This window comes from Lynx rufus, unplaced genomic scaffold (assembly GCF_022079265.1).
Source record: "Lynx rufus isolate CCGP_SWC_20201006 ecotype Redwood Valley unplaced genomic scaffold, mLynRuf1.p SCAF_3, whole genome shotgun sequence".
NCBI classification, from domain to species: domain Eukaryota; kingdom Metazoa; phylum Chordata; class Mammalia; order Carnivora; family Felidae; genus Lynx; species Lynx rufus.
Window position 1 is genome coordinate 37558572 of NW_025814845.1, and position 26432 is coordinate 37585003.

The window sequence follows — 26432 nt, forward strand, 5'->3', positions numbered from 1 at the left end:
TTATTTAAATAACGCACAAAACCCCATCACAACATCTGGGGACACGATCCTCCAAATTTCACAAGCTTTATGCCGTCTGCCAGAGTTCGAGAATAAGTAACATGCCCAGTACAAGCCCTGCTGATGACTGCAAAGCCATCGTACTTACAGGTGGAAAGAATCATGGTTGTACTTCTGCAGGGAGTATACAAAGCAGCATTCAGTTCTTCAGCGGCGGTTCGGTCACAAAAACACATCTTTTAACTGAAATCATAGCTCACCCAAGATGTTTCTCACGAGCAAAGTTAACCCCACCTATTTTCCTGTTCTAAAAACCTCAGAGAAAAGTGTGTGAATGACAACCGAATGGCCTATATACGAAAGTTCAATAATCTGCATCCAGATCTCTGAGGGTAGCTGCAATGGGTTCCTCATTCCCAACTGTGTGGGCGATTCCAGAAAACAACATTTTCAAGAAGTCAACAACATTTTTGTAAAAGAGACCTTAAAAAGCATCAAATCAAGCTGCCTTCTCTGGACACAGAAGGAGATGGATGCACAGATAGGACAAGGGACACAGTGGTAGGAAGAGAATTAGATTCTAGGTATCGAAGTATAAAGTCTAGAATGTTCTGTCCTCCCACTCAGTACTGACACCTCAAGGCCCATATTACGAAACTTCATTTTTTTGTGGGGATGGAAAGCCAATTCAATAAGGTACCTAAAAGGTGACCGAGACATGGCTGAGAAATATAAAAATGATGTCAATAAGAAATGCACTTAGGAATTATACTTCATCCCCTTGGAAAATATAACCAAGAATTAAAACTAAAAGGAACGATTCTAATGAAGACACAGCATATTCACATTGCCTTTCCTATTTCCTGCTTTATAGATTAAGATCTCGTTAAGCATTCTGGGTGGATTCTTCTATTTTTACTTCACTTTTTGCTTTACTTATGCTTTTATACAAAAACTTCTTTTAAGTTCCGGTGAAAATTTTGAAGATTGTTGAAGAAAAGTTTCCCAAATGTTGTCAGGTGTTTCCCATCTTGTTTTCCACATCAACAGTATACGTAATGATTAGCACAAGGACTATACTCTGTCCTCACTTTCTTCAACACCATCCAGCACTTTGAACATAGCTCCTCCAGGTGAACAGGGAAGTGTGGGAAGGGACAGGGAGGGGTGGGAGGGGTCAAGGTGAAGGAGAAAGGAAGGAGAAAGACAGAAAAACCATACTCAAACCCGAGTATAACGAATACGGTCAACTCCTTGAATGAGCTACAATTCAGTTAAAAGGTACGTATGTGTTTGTGATGGGGGTACAGGTAAACAGGAAGATGAGGAGGAAGGTGGCAAACAGACAGTGACAAGACTTAAGATCATTTTTTTTCCATTATAAGGAGGGTACGGAAGGACAGCTCTCAGTGGATGGACAGACCTAAAGGGAAAGAGATGGCCCCCCAGGGTCTTAGGGAGGCACTACTCAAGACAGTCAGCAACAGTTCTGTGTTCACACAACACCTGTGGCACAGGGGATGCCATGGCAGTCCCCAGAGTGATCAGAACTCCTTAAAGAAAGGCCCTGTGTGTTGGGTGTTTCTCAGCTTTCTACCCCCGTAAAACCAAGAAAAATGTATGGGGCAATACATGGCCTCTGCTACTGATAAGAAACTGTTTCTCTTCCCTGGGCTCATGAGCGAAAATGAAGTTTCCACCTCAGCTGGTGTCTTAGTCAGAGATTGTTAACAGTCAAAAACCCACTCAAACTTGATCACAGGGTCTACCATGAGGCTATCTCACTGAGATAACTGTCTCACTGGGACAATCTCACTGATCCAGGAATCCAAGTCCAACCAGGTCTCCTGAAAACCATCTGGGAGATGGCTCAATACACCATTCTCTCCATTTTTCCTGGTTTCTCCGCCAGAAGCTGAACTTGCTCCTGGGTCTTGCTTGCGGTGGGGGCAGGCTTTGTTGTGAACATCACATTCTCATCATTTTCCCCCAGAGCCCAGCACCTCCACTTACAGCATCTATGTCCTGGGGCAGATTCTTAAGCCATAAAAAGTGATTGATTACCCCTAGTTCAACTTTTACCTAACCCCTTTTAGTGATAGATACCATGGGCAGGGTCAATCAGCCCAAACATGGGCCTGGTTAGGGGCTTAAATTAGACAGGTACCCCCAAACATGTCTGCCTAAATGGAGAGGGAATATTAATGGCAGAAGGGTCCAGACTTTTTTCTCTTCGATAAGGAATATTTGATCCCTGGGGGAAAAGAAATTGACAGCTGCAAGGCACAGTCCCTAGTCCTAAAAAGGAAAGCTCATGGGGCGCCTGGGTGGCTCAGTCGGTTAAGCGTCCGACTTCGGCTCAGGTCACGATCTCACGGTCCGTGAGTTCGAGCCCCGCGTCGGGCTCTGGGCTGATGGCTCAGAGCCTGGAGCCTACTTCCGATTCTGTGTCTCCCTCTCTCTCTGCCCCTCCCCCGTTCATGCTCTGTCTCTCTCTGTCTCAAAAATAAATAAAAACGTAAAAAAAAAAAAATTTAAAAAAAAAAAAGGAAAGCTCATGTGTTACAGAATTGAACGTGCTAATTAAAAGACAACTCATGTTTCTTATAAATATATATCTTTATATATTATATATTTACAATATATACAGCATACAAATATTTTTAATGTAATACTAATCGCAGTCTTGAAAACAGGTTTTCAAAACAAAAGAAGGGTACTTATCCAAGATGGGTTCCTGATTCTTCCAGAACCCACATTCCAGACAATGCCTCAGGCCCAGATTTCCATAGACGTCAAAGGAAAGAGAAGGGTTGCTGGAACAAGGCTCTATTTCCCTATCTCTTCCCAGATATCCTGACCTTCACTGGCACCAGCTAACATGGCCCCATGTACACCCCTAAAAAGGGCAAACCTTGGGGTCTGGGCATGGTACCTAGCACGTGGTAGGCACTCAAATACCTGTGGAATGGATAAAAGTGAGTGCCTTCCATCGCCATCTCTAAGGCAGCATTTCCATAATCTGAAAGGTTCAGTGCCAGAGCTCAGGCTGGTCTAGAAGCAAATGCTTTAGGTGTTTCCACTTTATAAGTAAAACAATCTACACATCCGAGTGCTAAATAAATTAAAAGTTAGCCACAAAGTGCCATTTCTTCCTCATGCTTTGGAATCTGGAAGTCACAGATCACACCATCACTTATCTTCCAAAAGTTTCTTCACATTCAACTAGTTCATCTATCGTGCGCAGCAAATCTTCAAAGGAAGGCCTTCCCTCCGGTTTCTACAATGAAAAATCAAAGAGAAGCTGTGGGTTCCAGAATCCATTCCAAAACTAATTTCTCACTGCTCAAACTCACATAACTGCAAGATACTGATCGTCTGGTACTAGAACATGCAGGCATCTCCAAATGGGACTTCTCTATTCTACACATACTATTGCTAGACAAACCTTTCTCCTACACTGCTTTTGTGTTTCCACTCAAGAAGCTAAGAGAGCGCTTTATTGCCTGCAAAATCAAGTCCTGCTAATTCGCAGTGCACTCTATACCCTTCCCCTCCCCCACCCTCTTGCTACCCAGTTTCATTTCCCACAAAAACTCTCACATGGGCTTTCTACTCTATCAGACCAATCTCTATCCTCAGGTACACACACCACACTCATTACCACCACCTTACCTTTGCTCATGCTGTCCTCTCCCACCCCCAGGAGCCCTTCCTGCCCAGGCCACTCCCATGCCAATCAGTGCTCTTTGGAGGCATCATAGTAAGTGGCCACGAGCATAGGCTCTGCCTCTCTGTAGCAAAGTGGCCTTGGACAAGTGTCAACTTCGTGGGCCCTGGTCTTCTCATCCAGAAAGTGGTCACAGTAAAAGTCTCTGCACCTCAAAAGGTTATTTTGAGAACTAAACCTAAAACACTTGGTACCGTGCCTAGCATACAATATATGTGGGTTAATATTATCTTTCAAAAGTCATTTTAGTGCCTAATCTCTTTTATGAGGTGACATTTTAATACATGGGGAAGGAACACTTCCAAAGACTATGAGTAAAGAGATCTGGGGAAGTCGAGGTTTGGAGAAAGAAACCCTCTCTCGTGAAAGAGTAATAGTTCAACAGTACAAGAAGTCCGCGGAAAGAAGAGCTACTTCTCCAGGATTATTCCCTGAGTCCCTAACTCAGGCAACTGGGACAGGATTTCTACTTGGGAGTGGGGTGGCAGCCTGCATTTATTATCTTATTTTCATCTTCCATGTCTTCACATTCTTCTTCCCGTTACTCAGACCCGATTTGAGAGGGCTGGCTTTCCACCCAGAGTTTGGAATCATACAAAACGTGCACTGACTCACTAGGCTGTGAAGACTATACGTTACTAATCTACCAAGCCCAGATCCCTACATGTTTTCAGGATTCAGGAAGAAAGCACACAAAAAATCGTTACCTCCTGCCAACACCTCAGCATCATCTCGTACACGTATTTGGATGCCAACTTCGGCCTATAGAGTCGGTGGCCACGAGTAACCATGGTTACCACTTCATAGTTGGTGTTTTTCTCAAACGGCATTCTGCCTTCGGTGAATATTTCCCACATTAAAACACCTGGAAAAAGAAAGAGAAGGATCACCCACGGATGCGCCCACTTCCTCTTCAGAGCAGAGCCGAGGAAAAACAGACCATGTTCTTACCAAATGACCAGACGTCTGATTTGCTGCTAAAGCGGCTGTAATTAAACACCTCCGGTGGACACCACTTCACTGGAAATTTTGCACCAGAAGAACTTGTGTACTGATCATCCAAAACATACCTAAAGTAAGACACGCCATAGGTTTACGCCTCTGAGCTATGATCTACATTTTGTACATGCTCTTCAATTTTTTTTTTCTTTCCTCTTAGAATCAAAAACACAGTTGACTGAAGTCCAACAAGCATCCGGTTGAAGCTAAATGTTTGCCTCAGTGGCCACGCCTGGTGATTTCCATCTTCCTCTGAGCTTCATTTATGTGCTTGAGATGGGCACGTTGTAACATTAGTACCTGCCCTTTTGTGTTTCTGTGTTGTGTTTGTTTTTTATAATAGAGGCAGAACACAATAAAAGAGTTAGCAAACTTTTTTGGGGGGTTAGCAACTTTGTTCTTTAAACAAAATTTAACCCGAAGGGCCCACATGTAAAACATCTAAAGCAGAGCTGCTCTAAAGGAAGTGGTGCAGAGCATTTGGAGACGCGTGTGCTTTTAGCCCCCACAATTCCACAGAGTGCAATTTAAACCTCCAGCAAATGAAAACAGCAAATTGCAAAATGACATATGTAAATGGTGGAGTATATATTTATATGCCATGACATCTGTCCCCCCCCCACACACACAATTACACACTCAAAACAATACTATGTAATTTTTGCTATGCAAGCTTACTTATGTTCTTCTGGATAGACACACACAAACTGGTAACTCTGGCTACCTGGGGGGAGGACCTTTGATCGGGGCGGTGAATATGGGGACTTCAGCCCTTTCTGTTATGTGTTCTGTATGTATTTACACAAGGAATGCATTTATGTATCACATGAACATATCAAGTTAATTTCTAAAAGCTCCATGAGAAAACATTCACATAATTGCACAAAATTCCTTTGCTGCATGGACAAAGATGGTAACAATGCCACCATGGACTGGATCAAATTGTCAATCAGGGGAGTCTGAATTCAGTGTTTAATGAGGATTTTAGAGGGGCTGATGCGAAAGCACACATTTTCTGAAAGCCAAACCTGTGAAAATCAAACATGTGAAACTGAAGGACTGCCCCTCAGAGAAAATCTTCATAAAAAGCATATAAAGAGCAGGGGTAAGTACTGCCCTGGCAGGCAGCAGTCCTGTTCTCATTAGGAACTAAACATGGCCTGTATGACCTGTTCCTTCTGTGGCTTCATACCTGCTCCTTGTGCTGACCCTGGGCTAACCACCCTGGCCCTCTTTTGATTCCTTCAGCAGGCCAAGCTTGTCCCAGATTTCAAGCTTTTACATTTGCTGTTTCTTCCACCTGGAATATTTCACCCTCAGATTTCCACCTAATTGGCTATTTCTGCCTTTTTGGTCTCAGTTCAAATATCCTGGTCTCAAAGAGGTCTTGCAACATGAGTAGGCATTTTCCAAAGAAGACATCCAGATGGCTAACAGACACATGAAAAGATGCTCAACGTCACTCATCATCAGGGAAATGCAAATCAAAACCACACTGAGATACCACCTCACACCTCACATCAGAATGGCTGAAATTAACAACACAAGAAACAACAACACAAGAAACAACAGGTGTTGGCGAGGATGCAGAGAAAGGGCAACCCTCTTGCACTGTTGGTGGCAATGCAAACTGGTGTAGCTGCTCTGGGAAACAGGGCGGAGGTTCCTCAAAAAACTGAAAATAGAACTACCCTATGATCCAGCAGTCGCACTACTAGGTATTTACCTAAAGGATACAAAAATACAGATTCAAAGGGGCCGTGCACCCCAGCATAGCAAAACTATCAACAATAGCCCAACTATGGAGACAGCCCAAGCGTCCATTGACTGATAAATGGATAAAGAAGACGTGGTCCATATATACAATGGAACATTACTCGGGCATCAAAAAGAATGAAATCTTGCCATTTGCAATGATGTGGATGGAGCTGGAGTATATTATGCTAAGCAAAGTAAGTCGGTCAGAAAAAGACAAATACCATATGATCTCACTCATATGGCTTAAGAAACAAAACAGATGAACATATCGGGGAGGTGGAGACAGGGAAACAAACCATAAGATACTCTTAATGACAGAGAACAAACAGGGTTGATAGAGGGAGGTGGGTGGGAGATGGGCTAGATACGTGATGGGGATTAAGGAGGGTACTTGTGATGAGCGCTGGGTATTGTATGTAAATGATGAATCACTGAATTCTGTTCCTGAAACCAATATTGTGCTGTATGTTAACCAGAATGGAAATACAAATGTGAGAAGAACACAAACAAAAAACAAAAAGAAAAAAACACAAAGAGGTCTGTCTTCCAAAGCACCACAGCTACTATGACCCCACCCCACACCATCACTCCCCCCACTAGCCCCAAGTGACCTCTATCTTAGGGATGAGCAAACTTCTTCTGTAATGGGTCACGTGATAAATATTTCAGATTTTTCAGGTGATCCAGCCTCTGCCACCACTATCCAACTCTGCCTTTGTAGTGTGAAAGCAGCCACAGACAACACATAAGTATTTACACACACTGACATTTGAATTTCAGATAATTTTCACGTGTCACAAACTTCTTTTAAGTTTTGCCAATCATTTAAAATTTGGAAAACCACTGTTGGCTCACAGGCTGAATAAAGAGGTGTTGGGTCACATCTGGGCCAGAGGCCATGGTGTGCTGATCCCTGCTCTGTCACACCACTGTGTTTTCCCTTCTTCATGATTGTCTCAGGTCTATGTCTCTCTCTCCTCCTGAATATAAGCCGCATGCGGGCAAGGACCCATATGCCTTATTCTCTGCTCCGGTTCAGCCTAACACCCTGGTACACAGTAGGCACCTAATTTCTTTACGGATGGATGTACGGATGAGTGAATGGACAGAGAGGAGGAAAAGGACAAACAGTATGTTTTCAAGGTCTTTTCTAACACACCATTAAAATTACAAAAATTATGAGAATAAAAACACAACAGATTTGGGTATTCTAAGAACTTTACCCCTAAATACATTTTCTGTGAAAACAAAAGATTCTAGAAATCTAACCCAAACCAAGGAAAAAATGAAAGTAACATATTTAACATGCTATACCGCCACCTAGTGGAGAGAATTATTAACATTGCAATGTACACTTTTTTAATGAATTCATTTATCACAGAACAGTGAACAAGATTTCCTTTCTCCTTCGTCAGTGCAGATTATTCCCATGCTTATTAATTCTACAAGCTAATGTGACTATCACCTGAAGCCACATAATAAAGCATGAAGTCATAATTTCTCGACAATTTGTTGACCTGAGGAAAAGCCCAAGGTAGCAGTAAAATGGATACATTCAGCAAAGAAATTTTTCAAAATACAGATAATCTAATTTATTTTATTTCCTTATATCAAAACACACTAAAAAGCAGAAAAAACAATTAGTCTGCCTATGAAAATGATGAGTACTACAGATATTTTGCTAATAGAACAAAAGATGTGGTTTAAAAACAGCTCTTAAATAGGCCTCAGAGAAAGAAGCTGACACAGTTAAACTGCAAAGAAAAAGCCAGGCTTTCTGTACCTTCAAAGGTCACCGTCTCATATTAATCTAATCCAAAACTGATAGAAAACGTTCACATAGACTCAGCCTTACCTGGCCATTCCAAAATCAGATACTTTCACAACTCCCGCCTCATTTACTAGACAATTTCTGGCAGCCTGGAAAATAACATTTCAATGGTATAATAGTTACAAAGTTCTACAAAGTAAAAAAATATAAATTCTGTTTATATTAAACTTAATATAGCCCAGTCAACATTTACAGAAGGTGGAAATGTCTCTTTATAAATTGTTTTTATCCCCGTGGAATTGTCTGCAACATATATTTGAAAAAATGGGTAGAAAGACAGGTCAGCAGGTCGTATGTGCAATAGGGCATTATTACATGACATCACCAATTGTCAGACCCAAATGAGGACTAACCAGATCAACCTACTTCCCCCCCTCCCATTCCTATTTTTATTAAACTGTGAGATTTTCTTACTGATAACATCTCTCTTTTTTTAAGTTTATTTATTTTGAGAGAGAGAGAGAGACATTGAGAGAGCTCAAGTGTGCACATGCACATGAATGGGGGAGGGACAGAGAGCGAGAAACCCAAGCCGGCTCTGCACTGTCAGCACCCTAGGCGGGGCTCCATCTCATGAACTGTGAGATCATGACCTGAGCCGAAACTAAGAGTCAGACACCTAACCGACTGAGCCACCCAGGTGCCCTGATAATGACATCTCTCCAAGTCCTTAATCTAGGTTCTCACTAGGTGAGTTTAATGACAACAAAGGTAACTGATAGGTAATTAACCTTTTACCCAATAGTTTTGCTCAATGACTGGTTGTCCCGTTCTCAGTCAAAAAAAAAAAACCCCAGCCATGTGCAACATAGTTTGCCTTGTCATTCATAATGTTTCCAGTATATTGTAGTATGATACATGAAATGGGTCAAAAACAATTCTGGATTATTTAATTTGTATTCTCTTGCCCATTCTTTAAATTTCAAGAAAACAGTTTTGTAAAAAGATAGTACTTCTCCGAAGGAAAACATGGTAACAATATTTTTAATGCCATAACCTGTGGGCTAAGATGCATTTTCTTTTTTGAGAGAAAGCGGACAAGTGAGCGAGGGGCAGAGAGAGAGGGAGAGAGACAGAATCCCATGAGAGCAGAGACAGAGAGAGGGAGAGAGAGAGACGCGGGGCTCAAGCTCACCTATGTGGGGCTTGAGCTCACCTGATGGTGAGCAAACCATGAAATCATGACCTGAGCCAAAGTCCAATGCTTAACTGATTGAGCCACCCAGGTGCGCCCAGGTGCATTTTTATTCCTGATACTTCTAGCATTTTATTCTCTGTATGTGGCAGCCACTTATATGAAATTATTCCTGCTGAATGCATTTTAAGAGTCTCTTCTAAAGTTCCCCAGATTTCCCCCTTTTCCTACGGAGATGCCTTCTAATGCCTTCACTTCATGGTCAACAGCATTCTTTGCTCAAAAGACAGGAGCATCAGAATCTTCCCTTCAGGGGTGACACAAAACTACCACAGTGATGTCAATATCATAAGCACAAAATTATCAAAATTGCTTTCACCAAGATATGGCCTGTGTGGACAGATGTAGTCTGCCATACTCCTGCAGGCATTCAATTTTCATCAGTTTTGAAAGTACAAAAAAAGAGGAAGGTGCTTAATTCATAACTTTCAATATGACAAAGAGAAGTTCTTTATCATTGCTAAGCATAATAAGAACAAGGAATGTTTTTTTTTTATTTTTTTTAACGTTTATTTATTTTTGAGACAGAGAGAGAGAGACAGAGCATGAACGGGGGAGGAGCAGAGAGAGAGGGAGACACAGATTCGGAAGCAGGCTCCAGGCTCTGAGCCATCAGCCCAGAGCCCGACGCGGAGCTCGAACTCACAGACCGCGAGATTGCAAGATTGTGACCTGAGCTGAAGTCGGACGCTTAACTGACTGAGCCACCCAGGCGCCCCGAACAAGGAATGTTTTATATATATAGATATATATAACATCTATATCTATATCTATATCTACATATCACATCTTCTATTTTACGGAGTCCTTTGCCCCAATCATATGTTGTAATCTTGAAAACAGTCTTGTAAAAGAAAAGCCCAGGACCAGAAGGCTTCACTGGTGAATTTTACAAAACATTTTTTTTTAATGTTTATTTCTTTTTGAGAGACAGAGAGAGACAGAGCATGAGCGGGAGAGGGGCAGAGAGAGAGAGGGAGACACAGAATCCAAAGCAGGCTCCAGTCTCTGAGCTGTCAGCACAGAGCCCGACGCAGGGCTCGAACTCACAGACCGCGAGATCATGACCTGAGCTGAAGTCGGACGCTCAGCCGAGTGAGCCACCCAGGCGCCCCGAATTTTACGAAACGTGTGAAGAAAAACTAACACATATCCTTCTCAAACTCTTCCAAAATATTGAAGAGGAGAGAATACTTCCAAACTCATTTTATGACGTAAGCATTTCCCTGACACCAGAGCCAGACAAGGACACTATAAGAAGAGAAAATTATAGGTCAATATCCCTGATGAACACAGATATTTAAAAGATCATCAACAAAATATTAGCAAACAGAACTCAACAATACATTAAAAGGATCATACGCCATGATCAAAAGGGATTCATCCCCAGGATGCAGGGATGGTTCAACATACGCAAATCAATAAATGTGGTATATGTATATGTATATCTCACATTATCAGAATGAAGGATAAAAATCATATGACTATCTCAACAGATGCAGAAAAAGCATTTGTCAAAAGTTAATATCCATTTATCATAAAGAGTTTTATGATAAAAACTCTCAACAAGTTAGTATAAAAGGAATATACCTCAACATAATAAAGGTCATATATGACCAACCCACAGCTAATATCATACTCAACAATGAAAAGCTAAAAGCTTTTCCTCTACAATCAGGAACAGACAATGATATCCACTCACCACATCTATTCAACATAGTACTAAAAGACCTAGCCAGGCCAATTAAGCAAGAAAAAGAAAAGGCATTCAAATTGGAAAGCAAAATTAAAATTGTCTTTGTTTGCGGTTGACATGATCTTATATGTAGAAAATTCTAAAAAAAACAAAAACATATTAGCACTAATAAATAATTTCAATAAAGTTGTATCATACAAAATCAATACACAAAAATCAGTTGCATTTCTATACACTAACAATGAAACATCTGAAAGAAATTAAGAAAACAAATGCATTTATAATAACACCAAATACAATAACATAGTTAGGAATAAATAAATAAATTTAACCAAAAAGGCAAAAATCCAAAAACTCATAAACTTTTGATGAAAAAAAAAAAAAAAAAACACAATACAAACAAATGGAATGCTACCCCCGTCCATGGTTTGCAGGAATTAATATTGTTTAAAAGTCCATACCACCCAAAGCAATCTACATTTGATGTAATCCCTTTCAAAATTCCGTTGGTACAATTCACAGAAATAGAAAAACAATCCTAAAATTCATATGTAACTACAAAAGACATAAAGTAGCCAAAACAACCTTGAGAAAGAAGAACAAAACTAGAGGCACCACATGTTCTGATTTAAAGCTATTACAAAGCTATAGTAATCAAAACAGTACGATACTAGCACAAAAACAAATATATAGACCAACGGAAAAGGATATAGAGTCCAGAAATAAATCCATACATATATGGTCAACTAATCTTTGGCAAAGGGGCCAAGAACACACAGTGGGGAAAACACAGTCTCTTTAATAAATGGTGCTGGCAAAACTGGGTATCTATATGCAAAATAATGAAATTGGACCTCTATCTTACACCATACATAAAAACTGACCTGAAATGGATTAAAGACTTAAATGTAAGTCCTGAATCCAGGTCTAGAAGAAAACAGGGGAAAGCCCCTTGACATGATCTTGGCAATGAATTTTTGGATATGGCACCAAAAGCACAAGCAACAAAAGCAGAAATAAATAACTAGGCTACATCAAACTAAAAACCTTTGCACAGCGGGGCACCTGGGTGGCGCAGTCGATTAAGCGTCCAACTTCAGCCAGGTCACGATCTCACGGTCCGTGAGTTCGAGCCCCGCGTCAGGCTCTGGGCTGATGGCTCAGAGCCTGGAGCCTGTTTCCGATTCTGTGTCTCCCTCTCTCTCTGCCCCTCCCCCGTTCACGCTCTGTCTCTCTCTGTCCCAAAAATAAATAAATAAAAACGTTGAAGAAAAAAAATTAAAAAAAAAATAAAAACCTTTGCATAGCAAGGGAAATAGTCAACAAAATAAAAAGGAAAACTACAGACTGGGAGAAAGTATTTGCAAAACCATATAACCAATAGAGGTTTATATAAAATATATAAAGAAATCATACAACTCAGTACCAAATAAAAGGAAATAATCCAATTTTTTAAAGGGGCAAAGAACCTGAATACACATTTTTTTCAAAAAAAAAAAAAACCCATACAAATGGCCAACAGGTATATGAAAGGGGGCTCAACATCATCAATCATCAGGGAAATGCAAATCAAAAGCACAGTAAGATATCATTCCACATCTATCAGGATGGCTAGTATCAAAAACACGAGAGATAACAAAAGTGGGCAAGGAGGAAACAGAGGAGAAAGTGGAACCCCTGTATATGATTCGTGGGAATGTAAATTGGTACGGCCATTATGGAAAACAGTATTGGAGTCTACTCAAAAAATTATAAGTAGAACTACCATATGATCCAGGAATTCCATTTCTAAATATATACAAAAGGAAATGAAATCAGTACTTCAAAGAGATGTCTGTACCCCCATATGCACAGGAGCATTACAATAGCTAAGATATGAAACAATCTAACTGTTCATCAATGGCGAGTGAATAAAGTTGATGTGGGGTGTATGCACACACATACACACACACACACAAAGGAATATGCCATAAAAAAAGATCTTGTTATTGTGGCAACAGAGATGAACATAGAGGGCATTATCCGAAGTGAAATGAGCCAGACAGAAAGACAAATACTGTATGACATTATTTATATAAGGAATCTTAAGAAAAAATGTGAAACTCATTATGTTCTGAGGATCTCATGTATAGCACGATAACTATAATTAATAACACTGTATTATTTAATCGCAATTTACTAAAAGAATAAATATTAAGCATTCTTAACCACATGTGAGATATGGATATAATTAACTTGACTGTGATAATCATTTCACAATGTGTACACATATCAAGTCATTATGCTCTATACTTTAAATTTATACAATTTTGTCAATTATACTTCAGTAAAGCTGGGGGTGGGGGTGGAAGGAGTCTTGTGAGCAAACCAGTATTCTAACCCACCCACAATTTACAGATGTAGAGACAGAATCTAAGTCTTCCATATACAAATCTTCAGCTCTTTATTATAACCTAAGACTACAGATGGCATTGCACAGTGGCCACAGTATGGACTCCAGAGCCAAACTCCCCGGGTTCAAATCCCAACTCCACAGTTTCCTTGATCATTGGTAAGTTATTTTATCCTATTTGCGCCTCAGTTTCCTCATCTGTAAAGTGAGAATAGTAATAGTACCTACTTCTTAGAGTTGTTATAATGATTAAATGAGTAAACATGTGTTAAATACCTATTAAAGCAATGCCTGTTTAAGGTGATTGTTAAATTTTTGTAAACGCTTTACTGTTACTCTGGAAGAAATGCATCCATGCTTTATGACAAAAAAGTTAAAACTAAAATGTGAAGGGGCCCTTGACTGGCTCAGTTGGTTAAGTTTCCAACTCCTGATCTCAGTTCAAGTCCTGATCTCAGGGTATTGAGTTCAAACTCCACATTGGGCTCTGTGCTGGGCATGAAGCCAGCACTACTTAAAAACAACAACAACAACTAAAATATGGAAAAAAGTCCCAGGTGGAAAATCACATTCTTTTTGATGAAAGATCACCTTTAAGGTTTAACAGGAACTGATAGGTCCATCAACAAGCTGAAAATAGATACATTTGAGAAGAATAGGCAGACAAGAAAAAACGAAAGAAAAAATGGAGGAGGTAGGGAGAGAGAGAGGAGAAATTAAGAAGTATCTCCATCACAATAATTTAGAACCAGTAATAGATTCCTTTTTCTAGTATTTTGAGGAGTTAACATGGGCTTCCATCTTTTCCCAGTGATTTGAGAAATAAGGAAAATAAGCCAAGGGTTTCTGTTGTAGCTTCTGTTCTAGCTTACAGTGTATGCGGTGGGAAAGAGCTGGGGATTTAGTGACAGTCAGCCCTTAACTTCCCCACGTTATCACCTTATGCAAGTCATTTCCTGTCTCTCAAGCTAATTTTCTTACGTATCAATGATGATCAGAAAGACTAGCTGTCACCTGAGATTCTTAACGGGGCTCAAGTACTTAATACATGGTAAGTTGCTTAGAAATAATTACCTATGTAATTACATATTATTTATACAATTGTCTACGTACTTATGTATTAGATGTATTAGATTTAGTAAAGATCTTTCTGTTAAAATTATGAGGCAAGTCAAACTGACCAAGTTTAAAGATAATGATGGGACACTGTTGAGAACAGAAAGTGGGTATTAATACATCATTGCTCATGTGCTGCCCCAGTGTCACAAAGGAACTGGGCCACCGAATGGGAACACAGGTGGTTTCTGATTACCAGATCTCTGTGGATGAAGCTGTTTCTCTCCAGGTACTCCATCCCTTCACACACATCTTGACACATGCTCAGGAGCATATCTCTACTAAAATGACCTTGTCTCTGCCGGAGGAAATTCAGAAGACAGCCCCTTTCCATGAACTCCGTAACAATGTAAATTGGTTTCTGCTGGGTGCATACGCCATAAAGCTGTACCAGCTTCGGGTGTGTGAGCTTCCTGGGAGGGAAGTCATGCATACATATGGTTACTATAGGAAAAGAAACCAGCAGGGCTATTAGCTGGAGCCAGGCTAAAAGAGCAATGGGAAAGAACAGAGTAACTTACATCATCACTTTAGCTTCTTCTATAAAGTCTTCCTCACACATGGCACCTTCCCTAATAGCTTTGATTGCAACTTTGTATTGAGCTCTCCACTTGCCAAGCCTCACGACTCCAAACAGTCCGCTCCCCAGTTCCCTCATAAAGGTCAGCTCTGAAGGGTTGATCTCCCATTTTTCTGTGAGACAGAGGGAGAAAGTGATAACATTTAATAAGGAGAACACAGCATGAATCCGCGGGAAACAAAGAAACTACAACCAAGGTCAATGTCAAAGTTACAGGCTGGTACAACTGCCAGTAAAACATACAGCAGACTTGCAATGTGCATCTAAACTACAAAAGGTGGCTTTCCCCCCTCTGGGGGATGATGGACTGCCTTCCGAGCCGTCACAATACAAGCAATGTGAACTGCAGAAAGCAAGAAGATGATGAACAATATGCTAATAATAATAGAGCTTAAAAGTGCTTAGGAAAAAAAAAAAAGCTTCCTCCTTTAGCATTCTTCCCCCTCAGTTTCGTTTTTTGTTTTTTTTCCCCCAATTACATCTGGTTGGAAAGAATTTAATCTTCTGTTTAAAAGGCTTTTGCTGGAAGCAACAAAGACCTCAAGTGGATGCCTTCTTTATTACCCCCATCCTTAACTTCCTGTGAGTAACCAACAAGGCTAGTGAGAACCAGGAAAGGATTTGGCTTATTTTAGAAATAACATGGCAGTGCTCATTTTTCACCAACAGGAAGTTTTCTGAATTATGAATAATGATGAAAACAGAAAATCGAGGGTTACCATGGCTATGAGTACAATCATCTAAAAATCCATACTATAAAACTATAAAAACAGTTCTATGTGGAATCCTAAACATCTAAACTGGTCTTGGGGTGATGGATTTTTTTCAAGGAAAGTTAGCCAGTGCAACTATGAAATGAGTTACCATAGCTGAATCCTGCAGTGGTCGGTGCGTTCTTCTCCCTCACGTTAACTGGGTACCGCAGCCTTGTGACGAGTCCTGGAGGTCAGAGAGAGCAGTGCAGTTGAATTCATTCTTAATCACTCCGCATGGTAAAGCACAAACCTTAGAAACTCCTGTACAAAGTCCATTCATTTTCCACTAAGTGCTCATCCTCTGTGGGTACATACAGTACCCTGCTATATGCTAGCGAAAAATAAAACCAGAGGAAGGCAGGCAGGAAGAAGATAATCCTATACTTTGAGTTGACCATTTCATATTTTTACAAAACATAAAAAAACTTTTAAAGATAGAAATGCTTTTATTCACTCAACAAACACTGCCTTTTAAATATTACCGTGTTCTGGGGCACCAGGGTGGCTCAGTTGGTTAAGTGTCCAACTCTTGATTTTGGCTCAGGTCATGATCTCGCGGTTTATGAGTTCGAGTACCGGGTCGGGCTCTGTGCTGACAGTATGGAGCCTGCTTGGGATTCTACCTCTCTTCCTCTCTCTCTGCCCCTCCCTGCCTTACTTTCTCTCAGAAATAAATAAATAAATTTAAATAAATAAATAAATAAATAAATATTACAGGGTTTATCAAGCTCTCTGCTAGCATATTTGCTTCTCAAACATTTTTGAAAATGTTAAAAGGTTTCTAACAGTTACTATCGATTATTATTTCATGTTGTTTTCCAATGAGATCTGAACTATGAAAGGGATTTAAGGTAGTCTATTAAAAATTAAAGTGATTCACCTTGCTAACTCAATACAAGTAACCTTAGCATAAATAGAGGCTCTAAAATATCAATAACTGGAAGAGAAACTACTGGAAGTCAGTGAGGTGGGGTAAACCCTTTAACGTAAGTTGCTACCAGCACTAAATAAGAAGAAATGGCACAGGTATCTCTCCTATAAGCACCCATTTTCCTCTGTATTTCTTCAGTTACAGCGTATCTCATAGTAACTTTAAAGTGTTACATACTTCTTTGTCTCCCCCACCAGACAGTAAGTTCGGAGAGACACAGGGTCAATGACTATCTCTAGTCCACCACAGACTCCCTAGAACCAGGCACAATGCCTGGCATGTAACAGACACTTAATACATGTTTGCTAAATGACTGAATTGAGGTAACAGTTGTTATACAAGGAGATGAAAGAAATAGGGAATGTGATCCCTGAAAAAGAAAGTAACAGAACAAGAGATAAGAAAAAGTTCTTGGGGGATAAATCCATAATGAAAATAGCTCCTCACGTGTTAGACACAGACTTAACATATAACCCAGCAAATTCACTCCTAGGTAAGTAACCAAGAGAAATGAAACCTATTTCCGTGCAAAAACTTGTATACAAATATTCACAGCATTATTCGTAAAAGGCAAAATGTGAAAACAAGCCAGATGTCCACCCCTGATGAATGACAACAAAATGGATAAACCAAATTAACACAGTGGATTATGATTTGTCAATAAAAAGGAACGGGACACTTATACAGGCTACAACATGGACCCATGTCAAACACATTATGCTAACTCAAAGAAGCCAGTCATAACAGACCACCTATTGTATGATTCCATTTATATGAAATGTCCAGAATAGGCAAATCTGTGGAGACAGAAAGTAGATTAGTGGTTGCCAAGGGCTGGACTGGTAAAAGGGGGGGCAGGAGAATTGGGGGGAGAGACAGGTGATGGGCACAATATTTCTTCTGAGGATGATGAAATGTTGTTAGATTACGGTGATAGTCGGCACCGCTCTAAACACACTAATGACCACTCACCTGTATACTTAAATGGGCGAATTTTATGCTATTTAAATTATCTCTCAATAACTGTTCCTATCATTATCTGAGAAAACGGGCATCAATGTAGTTTCTGGTTCTGGTGTTTGGTTTGTTCCCACTCCGGTGGTAAGTATAGCAGAGATTCAGCAAGATGGAAAACTCATTCAGGACACAACTACTCTAGTCTTTAGAAGCCCCTAGCATACCCCTAAACCCTGGGCTTGTCTGACGGCTTCTGTGACAGCCCTGACATAGACATATCTTAGGTTTTAGTTTAATACTGTTAAAAAAAGAAACTATCCAATGACACTTCTAAAGGTGGTAAGGTAGACTTTATTCAGGACCATTGTGATTGGCATAGGAACCACCGCAATATGATTTTAGAGTTCGACAGAGACTGGGTTCAACTCCAAATATAGCATGGACAAGCGGGAATTTACAGCCAAGGAGCAGGGGTGCAGTCAGTGGATGGAAAATTACTAAGAGGAACTCTAGGCAGGGAGGGGGTTGGGATACGCCAATCAACAGGATCTTGCTGAATATAAGCCAGGGTGACCGAACATCACCCAGTGGGAAATAAGGAACCTGATCAGATACTGAGTGCGAGTGGATATCAAGGGTGGGAGTTCCGGTGAAATTGACTTAGCAGGGTTCTTGCTAAAACTGGATCTTACAAGAAAGTGCATAAATAAATGGGTCTAAAAGATGGTTTAGGAGCCTGACTAATGCTTAGTCAAGCAAGGAGTCTTTGTTAATACCAAGGGTATAAGCGACAGAAATGTGAACATTCATCATATACAATAAGAGTAACTCATGAGCTGAGGTCAAACCAGCTTTTTTTAAAAAAAACTTAAGGTTTATTTATTCGAAGAGAGAGAGAGTGGGAGAGCAGGGGAGGGGCAGAGAGAGGAGAGAGAGAATCCCAAGCAGGCTCCAGGCTTTCAGTGCAGAGCCCAACATGGGGCTCGATCCCATGAACTGTGAGATCATGACCTAAGCGGAACCAACAGTCAGATACTTAACCGACTGAGCCACCCAGACGCCCCAAGACAGCCTTTTACGAGACAATATTATTTCCCATTTTTCTTTGTATATATCACATCCTTAATATGCAATAATTTTATTTTATTTTTTTTTCAACGTTTATTTATTTTTGGGACAGAGAGAGACAGAACATGAACGGGGGAGGGGCAGAGAGAGAGGGAGACACAGAATCGGAAACAGGCTCCAGGCTCTGAGCCATCAGCCCAGAGCCTGACGCGGGGCTCGAACTCACGGACCGCGAGATCGTGACCTGGCTGAAGTCGGACGCTTAACCGACTGTGCCACCCAGGCGCCCTTGCAATAATTTTAAATCAATCACACTCTACAATTAACTACAAACTGAAACTGTTCAAGGAAGAATTCATCACAATGTCTGACCATGTAGCCGTGGGGTCTCCGTAGTGGAGTGGTTATCACATTCGCCTGACAATGTCTGACCACCGTAATCCCTACCCTATATTTGAAAAATGTTTTAACAGATCATTTACCTGCTGCATTGTGCTTATGATATTCAATAATCTCAGGAATTGAACCAAATGCATGTTTTTCTGCGAGATAATACTTCTTTGGGGATGTTGTTGTTTCCTTTATATGATAATGCCTGAAACCCGACGAGCCTTCTCTGAAACAAAAATCAAATTGTGTTAGCACCAAATTGAAACAACGTAACATCACTCTTAAGATGTTTTCCACCAAGAAACCACAGGTCCCTACATATGGCCCCTTCTAGTCTCTGCACAACTTTTATTTTTTCCCCACGTTCTTCTTAGCTTCACCTGTCACATTAACAGGTGGAAGTTTTTAAAGTGGTCACTGGTAATGTACTTGGCCCTTGCATGAGATTGTGAAAGAGAAAATTTACCAACTCCATTTACCAACACGTAAAAGTCTTAAAATACCTCTTAGCTGGCTACTGTTTTTTGTCCCTGCTATTAATGTAAATGTGCAAATGTCTACAAGACTTATACTTCTAAAAGTGAACCAACCCACTTCTAAAAAATGTATAAATTCTATTTTAGATACCTTTCTAGAACACAGATCTTCTCGAGTCATGTCTTGCTAAAAATTCTTTCAAGATAATTCCCTCTGCTCTTAAAATAAAGCTCCTTGACACTGGCGTGACCTGACCTCTACTTTTATCTCCTAGGGTTCTCTTTCCTCCCTTCACTGCCCCCTTCCATTCTGGCTAAAATACTCTTTTGTCAGTTCCTGGAACTCATCATATCCTCCCTCAATTCTGGGTCCAGTTTCCTAAGTCAGAAACACTCTTTCCCTTCCCCCCACCTTCTGCCTGCATTACCCACCAGGTCTGTCTAGATGTCCCTAGAAAACACTGGTGACTAACTTGGATGTGTCTGGGCCATGTACTACCCCCCCCCCCCACATACACACATTGCTCTCCGAGCATAATACTTACTCACATGCTACCACAACTGCCTGGTTGCTTGTCTGAATCCCCCACTAAGCTATAGGAAGTCAGGGTCTGTGTCTACTTTGTTCGCTGTGCCACCTTAGTGCTTAGTGCAGTGCACGGTACTCATTTCTTGAATGTTGCTAACGTTTCCATAGACATTCTCAATGGATATATATGGAAAACCATAAGGAAGATTACCAAGTACAGGAAATATGGATATAAAGAAATATGAACACAAAAAATAGGATAGATTTTAGAAATCAAGTGCAGATTTTCTTGTTTCATGCTGAAATGCAGCATAATGTTTGAACATTAGGAACCATAAAAACTACACAGGAACTTCATATAAAAACTCTTAAAGAGAGAGAGAGAGCTTGATCGATTGATTACTTACCCTCCGAACTTTGTATAAAGGGAGACCGTGTACATGCCTGGCTGACTGGAATCTCTTACCATAAAACCACCTTCTTTATCCTAAAATCCAAGTTAGGAAAATGTTTCCAATCTAATAGCAAGTATCAATGCCATAGAGAAGATTCAAGAAACCCATCTTGTAATTTCATGTTTATTATCCTTTGCTTAGAAAATCTGCTTTGGAGAAGCACAACTTAAAAAAACAGGGTGTAACTACATGACTTTCCCCTTCACATTACTGGGCTATGAGATTAGGTGAAGAAAGTACACTCACAATTCCCCCAATCACAAATCACCACACACAACAGCATGAGATATTTCCACAAGATATCTCGAAGTGTCCTTTCAGAACCGATACACAAGGTTTTGCAATTCCTAGAAGTGCTGGACATGTGGGGAAACAGTTACTGAAAAACGTGTTTCTTAATAATTGGGTTTCATAGCATACACTTCTCATATTTGCTAGAAGCTTTGAATCCTGACTCAATATCATCTTCTATCCACACAGCATTTTTCCTGTAAGTATCTCAGTGCTCTTTATAAGAACACTCTTTAAGATCCCTAATTCCCCGGGAAATTGATGTTAAATATCACTGTTCACAAAAGGAGAGCTGCAAGCACAAGTAAATCAGGCAGAGAAAACCAAAAAGCAAAACAATACAGAATGACTAAAAAATAAGTTCTCAAGTTTTCAGCGAAACAGCAAGAAACAGAAGCTAGGAATGTCAAATACCTCTCCGCCGATAATCCCCCAGTCTCTAGCTTTAAGATGAGAGTGTCTTTAATAGTCAAAAAACAAAATACATTTTATTCTCACTCATAAGAAAGACACTCAATGATCATAATAGTTCACTGACCAGTAAAAAGTATAATAACTACCATATAGTTATTGAGAAAACGGACTCTGTTTTAATATGTTCTAATATGTGGCTGTGCTTAATTCTCAAAACAGTCCTTTGAGGTAGGTACTCCTGTTAACCCTGCTATACTTCACAGGCGAGGAAATGGGGCACAGATAGGATGGATAAATTGCCCCAGATCATGCAGCTCGTGAGGAGCAGAGCCAAAATTTGGGCCATAGGCTTTCTAGCTACCCACTCCCCTACAGCTGCCTCTCATTGCAGGGTCACCAGGGAGGCGTGTAAGAATCCTCTTGGGGGGGTAGGTGCAGTAACATATCGTTTGAATTAAGCAGAATCACTGGCTATTGCTCTTTAATATAAACTACAGAAACAAGTGTCCAAAAAAAAGCCCTACTGGTGGGAATAAACAGGAGATAAAGCGAGAAAGCATGGGTTTAAAAGAATTGAGAACTATTGCGGCTCCTGGGTGGCTCAGTTGGTTAAGTCTCTGACTCTTCATCTCCACTCAGGTCATGATCTCACGGTTAGTGAGTCTGAACCCCGCAGCAGGCTCTGTGATATTAGCACAGAGCCTGCTTGGGATTCTCTCTCTCCTTTTCTCTCTGCCCCTACCCCCGCATGCACACACGCTGTCTCTTTCTTTCAAAAATGAATAAAACTTTAAAAAAATGGAGAACCATTACAAAATAGAATAACTAGATCATAAATGTGGAGAGTTGTACAGATCGTCTTCTAATCCAACCTTCTTATCTTACAGATGTGCAAAACAGACTAGAGAAGTTACAGCTAGACTCAGGTCTCCTTACTTGGTCTACTGCAGTTCCCTCTATACTATATTTTACCCTTTTGTTTTATTGCTTTTTAAAGTGTAAGAATTTTAGCACACTTATTACTTACTATTTTTTGGCTTATTTATTTCTAAAGGCAACTAAATACTTAATCAAACTTCATTTATGGGGTGCCTGGGTGGCTCAGTCAGTTAAGCATCCGACTTCAGCTCAGGTCATGATCTCGTGGTTCATGGGTTCCAGCCCCGCATCAGGCTCTGTGCTGACAGCTCAGAGCCTGGAGGCTGCTTCAGATTCTGTGTCTCCCTCTCTCTCTCTGCCCTCCCCCCCACCTCTCTCTCTCTCTCAAAAATAAACATTAGAAAAAATAAAAATAAATAAATAAAAACTTCATTTATAATAGATATCATGTAATACTGATATAAATTATTTTAAAACAAATAACTTCAAGCAAAAAGGAAAAACACATTTAAGTACTAAAATCAAGGTAGCAAATAATAAATTAGTGAGAAAGGAAGTAAAGAAAATGTTACCCATGTACTAGTTGTTACCTATTGGTATGGATTTAATAGTCTCCTACTCAAAAAAGATACATTGGAGTCCTAACCATATTTAGAGATTTACAGAGGGAACTGAATTGAAATGAGATCAATAGACTGGGCCCTAATACAATATGATGGAGTCCTTATATGAAAGGGAAATCTGGGGGGCACCTGGGTGGCTTAGTTGGTTACGTGTCTGACTTTGGCTCAGGTCATGATCTCATGGCTTATGAGTTCGAGCCCCACATCAGGCTCTGTGCTGACAGCTCAGAGCCTGGAGCCTGCTTCGAATTCTGTGTCTCCCTCTCTCTCTGCCTCTCTCCCACTCAATCTCTCTCTCTGTCAAAAATAAATAAATGTTAAAAAAAAAAAAAAGAAAGGGAAATTTGGACACAGAGACGGATATGCATGAAGGATGGAACGGAGGGAAAAAAAGGTGGAAGGCCTGAAACAGATCCCTCCCTCACAGCCCTCAGAAGGAGCCAACCCTGCTGGCCTCTGGATTCCAGACTTCCATCTAACCTCTAGAATCATGCAACAATGCATTTCTGTTGTTTAAACCGCTCAGTCTGTGGTACCTTGTTTTGGTGGCCCCAAGAAACTAACAGTACACAAATACTCAATTTTAAATGATTAAAAAGGACCACTTACATCACAGTATTTTTTAGCCTTTACAGATACGTGAAATCACTTCTCAGAGATTTGTTACAATTAATTTGCGCTGAAACCGAACTCACAAAACAAGTACAAAAACTTACTTCACTTCTAAGGAGTTGCTCTGCTTTGCTTCTATTCGTATTTCTGCAATACCATCTGAACAGAAAAGAAAAGTACATTTCAGGTTTTTACAATTCTCTAGGATTATTCTCTCTAGGCTTAACCAGGTAACACTGCTCATCAATAATAAATACAATAAGTGACAACAAGACATTACTCATAATCTCAATGATATAGACAATCACTAATAACATTTGGGTATATATACTTTCAGACTTTCCCTACCCATGTTATTATATGTACGATGCCATATATGGCATCGATATGTACATGTGCCAACATTCATATTTTGTTATTAAAGTGGGATCAAGCTATACTTGCTATATCATAACCAGAACTTTTTATATAATAGTGTATGGACAGACATCTTTGCAAAGCAATATAGTTCTAGGCACCGTGGTATGGCTATGCCGTAATTTATTTAAACTATTCTTCGTTATTTAACATAAAAATCATTTCCAATTTTTCTGTAATAATAACAAGAATGAATTTTACTCCACAGATTCAAACATGCAGGAAACATCATCCTACTTTCACTACTGTATTTAATTCAAATTAAAACTTACCCCAAGCCCCTATCCCACCAATAGGCAGTAGATTTCATTGCAAGTCATAATGGAGGCTCTCCCACTGAATTTCACAAAGGCCCCAAGTGTCAAAAGAAAGACAGCAAAACAGAAGAATAGGCCTCCTGAGTTTTCTAGACTTACTAGTTGTAGCACAGCCCCACACCCTGGCAGTCACCTGAGTCTCTGCCGTAGGAATACTGCTATTGCCAAGCAGCGACGCCAACCCTCCCACCAGGTTCTGTCACCACTCTGTGCAACGACCCCAAACCCCTGCAGATCAGTGCCCCTACTTAACCCCTGGGAAATCTTTCCCAAGGAAAGATGGAAACTGCCATCTCCCACCTCATCCTCTGAGATACTCTCTCCTCTCCCTGCTTCCCCCAGCCCAATCTCTCCATGAGAGAGGCAAAAGAACATGAACTCAGACCATTTCCTTTGGCGTTCGTTTTTAAACTTCTGTTGTTTGTTTTGATCTGTTTGTTTTAGATGCCCTTCAGTGTGCCCTCCAGCACAGTCTTATTTCCTGAGGCTTCTAATGTTATGAAACCAGACAGGCCCCTCTGGACATCTGGATTTTCTACCACTGGTTCAGCTTGATTATAAAAGAACCAGCACCCGCTTTTGACGCAGGAAGTACCCTGAGACAAGTGAACATAAAGGGAAAAATACAGAGACCAAAATATAATACAAGATCCTTTTTTTGGTCTGGATGCTTTTATGCACTCGTAGCAGCCTAACTACAATCTCAGTACAAGCTGATGGCTCTTATTTTATTTGGAGCCTGGGGTGATTAACCAGAATTATGGGCATTAAGATCTCATTGCCGTGGACCCCATTTTATGAGCTGAGACCAAGTTTAACGAAATTGCAGTTGTAATCAATCAACTTCCGTAAAGCGATAGAGAGATACAATAAATGAGGAGGACATAAGGGATTCTGTCCCTGAGCTTTTCCACTGATACAAGAAACATTCATCAGAATGCCAAAAAAGTCAAAAATTAATTAAGGAAAGGCAACTGGAGTTCTCATGGCATATATTATAAACAAGCAGAACCTGAAAGATTGGAAAAAAAAAATTTCTTTGTAAATAACAAAGATTCAAACCCACATCTTCACAGCAAGAGTAAGCAATGGAGAGTTAGTCTCACATTCAGATGCAAGAAAACAGTTAAGGCTAACTTGTGGCTCTCAGGAGGAAACAGAAAGAAAGAGTCCTTTCTTCATCTAGTACATTCAACTCCTGGGAAGGGAAAAAGGAAATAAGAAAGAAAAGGAATCCATGGTACAAAGGGCAGGCAGGCTTTTTGGAATCCTGCCCTAAGCAGTGCTTTTTCTGGCATTTGCGGATTCCCCAGAAAGGACATTTCTCCTCCCTAGGATGTAAACTCAGACCTTTAAGAATATGTTGAAGGAGGGGCGCCTGGGTGGCGCAGTCGGTTAAGCGTCCAACTTCAGCCAGGTCACGATCTCGCGGTCCGGGAGTTCAAGCCCCGCGTCAGGCTCTGGGCTGATGGCTCAGAGCCTGGAGCCTGTTTCTGATTCTGTGTCTCCCTCTCTCTCTGCCCCTCCCCCGTTCATGCTCTGTCTCTCTCTGTCCCAAAAATAAATAAACGTTGAAAAAAAAAAATTAAAAAAAAAAAAAAAGAATATGTTGAAGGAAGGAAAGGAGGAAGGAGTGAGGAACAAACTGATGAATCAATTAGTGGTATTTCCCAATGGCCCATTGTAGCTTCTCTCTCTCTTCTATGATGCTTATCACCAGGCGAGACAGGAAGGCCACTGATGGCTCTGCTGAACTCATCCTGGCAAGAGGAACTCTGCACACCCGTAAATGTGAAGGAGCCCACATGGTGAGCAAAAGTGCTGGTGCAGATGCTGGCCCACGTACATCTGTCCCAGCCGGTCACACAAATGTCTCTGTGAAAGGGAGGCGCCTGGTTGGCTCAGCTGGTTAAGCATCCAGCTCTCGATTTCAGCTCAGGTCAAGATCTCACGTGTGAGATGGAGCCCCGTGTCAGCATGGAGCCTGCTCAGGCTTCTCTCTCTCCGTCTCTCTCTGCTGC

At 40.6% G+C, this 26432-nt stretch overlaps 1 protein-coding gene across 2 annotated transcripts in view; it reads right to left on the reverse strand.

The window, feature by feature from the left end:
- Nucleotides 1-2600: 2600 nt before the first annotated feature.
- Nucleotides 2601-26432, reverse strand: part of TEC (tec protein tyrosine kinase) — a 127773-nt gene continuing 103941 nt past the window's right edge. For both annotated transcript variants that reach the window (XM_047091314.1, XM_047091313.1), the window contains exons 9-18: nt 23782-23836; nt 20811-20890; nt 19491-19624; nt 16162-16236; nt 15239-15410; nt 14914-15130; nt 8343-8407; nt 4682-4800; nt 4438-4595; nt 2601-3280 (exon numbers count right to left, since the gene is read on the reverse strand). In XM_047091314.1, the coding sequence (XP_046947270.1) occupies nt 3197-3280; nt 4438-4595; nt 4682-4800; nt 8343-8407; nt 14914-15130; nt 15239-15410; nt 16162-16236; nt 19491-19624; nt 20811-20890; nt 23782-23836 (1159 nt within the window). In that variant the 3' untranslated portion in view covers nt 2601-3196. The remainder of the gene's footprint in view (nt 3281-4437; nt 4596-4681; nt 4801-8342; nt 8408-14913; nt 15131-15238; nt 15411-16161; nt 16237-19490; nt 19625-20810; nt 20891-23781; nt 23837-26432) is intronic.